The sequence below is a fragment of the Penicillium pulvis genome (genome assembly GCF_028828015.1).
Source record: "Penicillium pulvis strain IBT 33274 chromosome Unknown contig_1_segment0_segment0, whole genome shotgun sequence".
NCBI lineage: Eukaryota > Fungi > Ascomycota > Eurotiomycetes > Eurotiales > Aspergillaceae > Penicillium > Penicillium pulvis.
The window spans coordinates 3,499,585-3,508,784 of record NW_026643074.1 but is presented as its reverse complement, the minus strand read 5'-3'; the positions used below and the strand labels follow the sequence as shown (position 1 = coordinate 3,508,784).

Genomic DNA, 9,200 nt, shown 5'->3' with positions numbered 1-9,200 from the left:
TGAGATCATAAGAGTAGATAACTGCAAAGATTATGCCACACTTCACTAGTCTCAAGGGTACCATTTTATTGCGTAGGTTCCTAGGAGCTCTCAGAAAGCCGCAAAACATTCCAACCTACGAAGAGCATCGGAAACTGGAGGGCAAACGAAAATCTCTGAAACTAGTGCCTTCAATTGCTGAGTGCTAGCATCTTATATTTCTCACGATCTTCAAACACGGCCTGCTTCTATAGAATGAACGTTACAGTGCCCATAGAGAGGCTCTTTCAAACCCTAATCACATGACAGGGCATTCCAAATATGGATAGCGCGAAAACCTTCCGTTTTGTAGCTAACCAGATGTTAAATACTAGTGTTTAAATTACCAGTACGTAAGATACAGGGACCTATGTGAAAGATTCGATGCAAACCCAGCAGAAAAAGTGTTCTTTGACTAGGCAATCTGTCAACAACTTCCCGCTGCATCTTGCACTTACTTCATTATTTCACTGTAGAGAGCCTAGTGCTTTTCTAGAAGCCCATCCAAGGACAAGGGTAGAACCTCAGAGGCAAGGCTTGAGAGTCAGGCCACTATTAGGCAGAGATCTGGCTAGCCCCAAAAGTGCCACGTCATCACTAGGTGGGGTTTGATGGCTAAATAATAGATACGGAAATTTCTCAAAAGTTGCTACTATGCTTCTGAATAATTTTCTCCAACTTGAAATTAAATTAAACAAATTTGATAATGAACTCGTTTAATTTTATCGACCTCGAGGATATACGGCCTTCCCTTTTGAGGCTTCGTTGCCCTCTGAGGCCCGTCTATCCGAGAATGGCGACTAGTCATCTTAAAATTCTGGATGACCTAGCGCGAGACTTGAAAGTGAACACGAATGGTTTACTAAATGCACGGAAGTTGGCTAAGGGCTACGAAGACCTCGTGGTTGTGCTTATCGAGCCCACCGATAAGGCTGCAGAAGTGCCTTATACAGAGATGTTAGCTGCCTCGCCAACGCTGCTCTACGTGAATGAAACTTTGCAATTTGCGTCCGGTGATCAGAGAGACATCGATAATACTATTGTCTTAGATGTTCGGGCTTTTCGAAGTAACTCTGTCCGAACCAATCAAAGTCTGAATGATCAGATCCGTGACGACGAGTTAGCGTACAGCAAATTCGAGCAAATCATGAATATTTTACGTCCTCGTGTCGTTATTGTGTGCCAATGCGCGACAGAAAAAGTGAACAACATGTTTGTGCGAGGTATTTGTTCGTCTGTCGAAGAAGCCGGAGATATATATATCCAGAAGTTCCCAAACGACCACGAATGTCTCTTTGTGCAAAGCTTTCATCCTATGTACTATGGAAGGTCGGAAGACTGTGCCCTTAAGAGGGTCATGCGTGAGTATTTATTCGATACCACCTTCATCATCGCGTTAAATGCGCTAGCTGGGGATCGGATATCTGGCATGGGGGTCAAGAATCTTAGAAGATGTGCGCAAGATGGGCCTGCTTTCATCGTTGCACCTGAAGGAGTCTATATTTCCTATCAGTGGGTAAATCAGCAGGACGTCGCGTCAGGCAAACTGTTGAAATGCTTACAATCTATGGAGCGCTTGCAAACCATTTCACGACCGCTTGTATGTTTCTGTCCAGTTTATGGTGCTCCTGAAGCTTATGATACAATAGGAAGAAGTTGATCGGGTTCTCGCAAGATATAAGGGAACTGAATGGAGCCGTTCTTCCTTGTTGGATCTTACATTGAAAAAGGATATATTGGAGAAACTCGGCGGAGACATTAAACCGTTACCACCTACGCAACCCCTTGCTTGGTAGTAACAATTGGACAGTATCTGAATCCTGATTTCATTTCACGCATTATGAGACAAGATCGTATGGATTCACTTCAATGCTACGACAACCTTTAGCCATATGGGTCCCCGTGGGAAGGCATACTGCGGATATCAACCTGAATTTGACAGGAATTTTGTGAAGCTTTTCGTTTGTCCGACTTCTTTGGCGTAGATAATCAAATTTAGCAAATTTCACAGCGCCAATCCCGGTGACATCTAAATACGTGGATCAATGTCATGCATAGTGTTGGCCAACCAGTCCGCCGGTCTCCCACCCGTTTGTCACATCCCGACTCATCAACAGAGACCAGATGGTACGAAGTATACTTTGAGTATTTATGTTAGTAGGGATCACTTAGTTGCGAGTTTTGTTCCTTTAATTCTTGTTGGTTTATCATATTGGTCCTGCCCGGCCGTGTAAGAGCACGTTTGACGCTCGACGACGATGACAGTACATTGAACTTCTTCCGATGAAATACGATCATCTCTTCAACGTATAGGCTGGGCTTCATAGCGTGGTGATCACAAAGGGCATCTGGCATAATACGGGTGGCCATTGATAGCTGGCTGGTGGGGATGGGGGATTTGGGGCTGCTAAAGAACCGCATATTCCTACGTATATTAGTGACTGAACGCTCACTACACTTGGCTACGTAAGCTATTTGCTAAATCGTAGGTCCCTTTTTGCTATAATCATAGGGTTTTGCTCTGCTAGTTACGCATCGAGGTTTCGTGCAATTCGGCGGCATGTTGGGAGGTTGCTGTCCAAGTTGGTACACTTACCACACCATCGCGGGCATGCTAGACTGTATATTTGGAAGTGTAAGATTACGCTCACTAATTACTTACACTAGTGTTTCCTTATTTAGCAATTCACAATTCAGCTTTAGAACGGGCCTCCAATACCAATCTAACCAAATCGGGACTGGCGCCGCATGTGATTAGGGTTTGAAAGAACTTCTTTATGTTGTCCTACATGGAAGGCGATAGCGGTCGCCACTGTACTCCTCGATCCTGTACACCTCGACTACTGTACATCATATAGTTCGACGCACGCCGGACGAGGAACGACTCGGAAAGTTGGTGTCGATAATACAGCGATATAAACTTTAACGTTGTGTACCGAGCGGGAACCATCCCCAAAGCGATGTCGGACCCACCGACGGGAGGGCCCGAGCCCTTTCCCACAAACACCCAAGAAACGATCGCCAGCATATTAGGGGAAGAACTGCAGGCTACGACAGCGGCTGACAGCTCCAGCTTGCTCTCTGAGAATCGGAAGCGAACCCGGAGCGGCGATGTCTTCGCACCTGCGGACCCCGCTGCTCGAATCACCACCAAGGAGGTGTGGAAACTCATCGGCACGCTGAAAGACGTCATCCGCCGCCAAACCGCGGCCATCGTAGCTGCCCAAGATGAACTGCAGGAGATCAAACACAATCAGAATGTTCTCCAGGAACAGAACGAAAAGCTGCACGAGGAGGTGAAAGCGTTGCGAGCACAAGTGGAAAACGCCCCACCAGCGACGCCTACCAGGACCTGGGCCACAGTTGCAGCTAGCGGCCGCAATGACACCTCCCCGCTAAACCGCCAAAAACCCGAAAAGGAGCAAAATTGCATTCGAATCAGCACTCAGAGAACCTTTGTGGACCCAAGAGACAGTAATGACGATGATGGAAACGCCTTCGGGCGATACCTCCCCATCGACGCCGCCAACAACCACATTCGCACCGCATTGCAGAGCGAAGCCGCAACGCAAGACGTCCAAGTGGCTGGAATCGGCACTACCAAAACCGGCTATATCATTCGATTCAAGAACGCGGAGTCGACTGAGGCGGCCCGCAACAACACTAAGTGGCTACATAACTTGGGCAACCACACCAAGCTGGTAAAGCCACGGTTTGGTGTCGTCGTACACCGAACCCCCACCGAAGAATTTGACCTGGAAACCAGGGCCACTCAGGCGGCACAGAAAATTATCGAAGATAACGACCTAGCTGAACACGGCTTTCGCATCGAAGAGCTGGCCTGGATGAAATCAAAAGATAAGACCCTAGGGAAGTTCGCATCTCTGGGAATTTGGTTCGACTCCGCAGACGGAGCGGAACATATGCTTCGGCAAGGGTTCCTTGTCAGCGGGAACTATATTCACCAGGTGGAGCGACGCGAGATCAAGAAGAAGAGATGCTTCCGATGCCAACGGTTTGGCCATCTAGCATGGACGTGCAAGGAAACGCCACGATGCGGACACTGTGCGGGCCAGCACGAACGGGAACGCTGCCCACCCGGAGTAAGGGCCCGATGCCTCGACTGTAGTGGTGAACACCCTACTGGTGATCGACAGTGCTCAGCTCCAGCGGCGTTTAACCCCGCTAGATGCTAGAGAGAAACCTCCGCGTCCTACAGTTGAACATAATGAAATCAGGACCGAGAATGGAGGCACTGATCAACGATCCTCAGAGCCAAGATCTGGATGTACTTTTGATCCAGGAGCCATCCATTACCACATATCGCACGCATGTCAACCACAGCGCCTGGCGACTTTATCGACCTACCACGCAGACCGACGCAGTTCGCTTCCGCAGCCTAGTCTACGTAAATAGACGAATCTCTACCTCCTCACACCGCCAGATACCTTGCGACCACCCAGATATCGCAGCCATCAAGATCTGGTCAGCCGACTCCCAAATCCTTCTCTTTTCGGTCTACATACCTCCAGCACCGCTTTTCATGGGCGACGACGAGTCAGCACTACCAGCCCTTACAGCAATACAAAACACCATCACGGCCGCGCTGCAAAACGAGCAGCGGCCGACAAACATCATTCTATCCGGAGACTTCAACCGACATCACCCACTGTGGGGCGGCAACCACATCCCACCCAGATTCATCGAGCATGCCAGGGACCTGATCGAGTTTCTCCAAAGCCACAACCTCCACAGCTGCCTCCCCCGAGGAACAGCGACTTACTGGGCCTTGAACAACCCAGGCCAAAACTCGACCATCGATCTAACAGTGACAGACCAACCAGAACGGCTTGTCAAGTGCCATCTATATCACGAGAACTACGGATCCGACCACCGTGCCACGTACTCAGAGTGGAATATTCAACCCCAGAGCAAGCCAAACGACAAAGTGAGAAAGGCGTATGAGCGCGCGGACTGGGCCAGAATAGGCGAGGAGGTAGCTCGGAAGATGAGCCCCTGGAAGGATATCAGGACCCGGCCAACACTCGACCGGGTTGTGGAGAAGCTCACAGCAGTGACAGCCCAGGCAGTCGACCAGTTCACGCCCGACACTCGCCCAACACCATACTCCAAACGGTGGTTCACACCAGATCTCAAGGTCCAACAAGCCGAAGTCAATCAACTGCGCCGAAGATGGCAGGCGAGCTGTGCGGAGCTTGGACGAGGCCACGCTAGCACTATTACAGCATTTCAGCTTATGCAACAGAAGCGCCGAGCGTGGACCCGGACCATAGAGAAGGCCAAAGCATCGCATTGGAGACAGTTCTTGGACGAGGCGGGTGAAGGGAAGCTCTGGAAAGCTGCGACCTACATGAAGCCTCGAGAAACGTGGGGGTGCACCCCGGCCCTGAAGGTGGGCTCACAAGAGCTCACCCAGAACGAAGAGAAAGCGAGGGCCTTCCTTGAAGCGTTCTTTCCCGCAATGAACACACCCGATCCCAGCCCACCAGCGTCGCCACAACCAGAGCTTCCGTGGCACCCGATCACCGAACTGGAGATTGAGCGATCACTGAAAACAGCGAAAGGGACCACTGCGCCAGGGGAAGATAATCTACCGATGCTGGTCTGGAAGAAACTATGGGTATATTTGAAGCCCTTCATCATTAGCATCTTCAGAGCGTGTATAGACTTAGGACACCACCCAAAGCCATGGCGGAGCGCGAAAATCATTGTTTTACGGAAACCGGGCAAGCCAGATTACGCGATGCCCGGCGCTTACCGCCCAATCTCACTTTTGAACACGCTCGGGAAGCTCCTCGAGGCCGTGATGGCCCGACGGTTATCTCATCTGGCAGAGAAGCATGGCTTGCTACCAAACAGCCAGTTCGGCGGACGCCCGGGCCGAACCACCGAGCAAGCATTGCTGGTGCTGTCGAATGCGATCGACCAAGCATGGTATAAACACAAGGTGGTGACTTTAATCGCATTCGACCTCAAGGGCGCCTTCAACGGGGTAAATAGGCTGAGCCTAGATGCCTCTTTACAGGCGAGAGGGATCCCAGTGGTGGCAAGAAAATGGATCGCGAGCTTCATGAGTGACCGACACGCCAACATTGGATTCGACGATTTTCGTACGGAAACAGAGCTGCTAGTGAATGCAGGTCTAGCGCAAGGCTCGCCGCTGTCTCCCATCCTGTTTGCTTTCTTTAACGCCGATCTGGTCGACCAGCCCGTTGACTCCCACGGAGGCGCGTCGGCGTTCATTGACGACTACTTCCGATGGCGAGTAGGCCGCTCAGCCGAGGAAAATGTAGCCAAAATACAGGCTGAGGATATTCCTCGTATCGAAGAGTGGGCGCGACGAACTGGATCCTGCTTCGCGGCGGAGAAAACCGAGCTCATACACCTCACCCGAAAGAAAGGAGAACACCTAGAAGGTCTAACCTTCGATGGAGCTGTCATCAAACCGTCACTCAGAGCCAAATTGCTAGGGGTGGTGTTCGACCAAGGACTTCGCTGGAAGGAACACGTTCAGCAAGCTATCAAACGCGCCACCAAGATCACTATCGCTCTAAGTGGACTACGACACTTGCGTCCAGAACAAATGCGACAGCTCTACCAAGCATGTGTCACGCCCGTCGTAGATTATGCCTCGACAGTCTGGCATGATCCGCTCCGGGACAAGACTCACCTGCGACACTTGAACACAGTACAGAGAACTGCGTTGATCCGGATTCTATCGGCATTCCGGACAGTGGCCACCGCAACGTTAGAAGTCGAAGCTCACATACTTCCTACGCACCTCCGCCTCCGCCAACGCGCGCAGCGCACCATTGCGAGGTTATATACTCTACCGCGTGACCACCCCATTTGGAGCGCATTATCACGGGCTCAGAATCGTAGAAACAATGTAGGATCGTACGCGCGTTTTCCCCTGGCGGAAGCATTAAAAACCATGGACGTTGACAGGCTCAATGAGCTGGAAACGATCGACCGACGTCCGCTGCCGCCGTGGCGAACCGACGCCTTCACGGAGATCGAGCTTGAACCCGACCGAGAGATAGCGAGAGAAAGAGCGGATTCTGTAAGGGAAACGTCAGAAATTGTCGTCTACTCGGACGCCTCCGGGCGTGAGGGTCATCTGGGAGCTGCCATGGTCGCGCTCAACGACCATGAAGAGGTGATCGAATCTCAACAGGTCCAGGTAGGGCCGATGGAACGTTGGTCCGTCCACGTAGCAGAGCTCATCGGCATCTTCTACGCGGTCGATATGGTGTTCAGGCTGGCCCACCAACATTCAATCGTTAGAAGCAGCGCGCACATAACAGCAACCATCCTTTGCGATAGCCGATCGGCGTTGCAAGCAATCCAAAACGCGAGGAATAGGTCGGGACAACGAATTGTCCACGCGATCCTCCAGACAGCGACCGAGGTTCAAGCACAGAATGTCAGGCTCCGCCTCCAATGGATGCCAGGACATTGTGAAAACGCCGGGAACGACGCCGCGGATCGACTGGCCAAGGAAGCCGCGCAGCCGGGCAAATCCCATTCTTTCCGGCCGCTGCTGACGAGGGAAAATGCATTCATTCGCGACAAGATTCATGCCCAGTGGGAGCAAGAGTGGAAATCAAGCACCAAAGGCGCTCACCTACGGAAAATTGACAGTACCCTACCGGCGAGACACACAAGAAAGCTGTACGGGAACTTGCCCAGGAATCGAGCGTATTTGCTCACTCAGCTACGCACGGGCCATAACTGGTTGTCCACCTACGCCAAGAAATTTGGCTTCCGCGACGATGATCAATGTGAATGCGGAGCGCGGGAGACAGTCAGCCATGTATTATTGGAGTGTCCCAATCTACGAGAACTGCGGGTAGAATTGAGAAGAAATACCGGGGATGCGTTTCATAGCGTGTCGAGTCTGCTGGGAGGCTCAAATGAAGGTGAGAAAGGTAAACCAGACATCGTCTCGCGAACCAAAACAGTTCAAGCTGTATTGGACTTCGCCGAGGCGTCACAGCGGTTTCGCAGTCGTGCGCCATAAGGGCAGCCTAACGATGGAAGCGGCAATGGGCCACGATAGGCCGTGACGAGGCTCTAAGTTCCTGTCAGGAAGTGGATCACTCTACATGTACATACTCGGATATATAGTTGCTGTATACTGCATATCGCTTCGGCAGTTGGTTTATCCAACTAGACCAAAAACGAATCCGTTCTCAGCCTAGTGGATGAGGTTTATAATCAACTCTCCCCCGTAAACCTTAGACACAAGGCTGGGGACGTGCACTTGAAGCTCTGCTGCTGCCTGGCTGTGTGGCCAATCATAGGCCGTATTCTGAAGGCTCTGGTTGCTTTAAGGACGCAATCTGTGAGAATCGAACCTGTGCGCTCAGAGGTCGCGCAATCCGGGCTCATAACCAGTTGGTTTATCCAACTAGACCAAAAACGAATCCGTTCGGATGAGGTTTATAATCAACTTCGGCGAGGGGTCGGTGTAAATGAATACTACTACTACTACTACACTGTACTCGATTTTCACAATGCTCTGGTTAATATGGAATTTATGCGCTAAGATGTAAGTTTAAGCAAGCCATTGTATTGTGTCGCCAGCGAAATAAGATATAAGCACCGCCTAGGTCATACTTTGCATGACTAAAGCTGGAAGACCTTGTTTTAGCTCTAGGCAGTGTATACTGTATTCTGCATGAAAAAAGCTTAATGTCCGGATCCCAAACTCATTTAAGGCAGATGATGGTCCGAAGGGAAACATTAAAGAAGAAAAATCGAGATATAGAATGACACCAAAAAAACACTGAGTTTCCGGATTGAAAACGCTGTTTTCGCGGTCCCTCGCGATGTGTAAGATGGGATGGATGGGATGGGTACTGGATGGCTTACTGCGGTGATACTATTGTAAGTGGCAAATGCTATGGAAGAAGACCTTGGGAGGATTATGGTCTCTATAGCGGGAACGTCTATGAAATTGATTTTTGATGTATAAGACGCTTGAATAGAAATAGCTTGGTATCCTGAATAGAGACTGTGATGGTTATATGAACCTGTTGTAATGCTGTTTGATGTTAGAATATGAAGATAAAAGTCTGCGAAAAGGACTCAAATCCTTACTTTCCGTTGGTGACTGAATTTGTGGAGCTGGAAGGCATATTCCATCTCGCAATATC

General features: G+C 50.4%; 2 protein-coding genes across 2 annotated transcripts; both read left to right on the top strand.

Annotated features, from left to right (window-relative positions):
* Positions 1 to 811: 811 nt before the first annotated feature.
* On the top strand, positions 812 to 1,814 carry N7503_004276 (uncharacterized protein; the record flags this gene model as incomplete). The annotated part of the gene is made up of 2 exons (XM_057063823.1): positions 812 to 1,618; positions 1,668 to 1,814. 2 exons carry the CDS (start codon positions 812 to 814, stop codon positions 1,812 to 1,814), a joined length of 954 nt encoding a protein of 317 aa, XP_056924738.1.
* A 1,164-nt stretch (positions 1,815 to 2,978) lies between these two features.
* On the top strand, positions 2,979 to 8,062 carry N7503_004275 (uncharacterized protein; the record flags this gene model as incomplete). Its single annotated transcript, XM_057063822.1, has 2 exons — positions 2,979 to 4,121; positions 4,208 to 8,062. 2 exons carry the CDS (start codon positions 2,979 to 2,981, stop codon positions 8,060 to 8,062), a joined length of 4,998 nt encoding a protein of 1,665 aa, XP_056924737.1.
* Between the last annotated feature and the right edge of the window lie 1,138 nt (positions 8,063 to 9,200).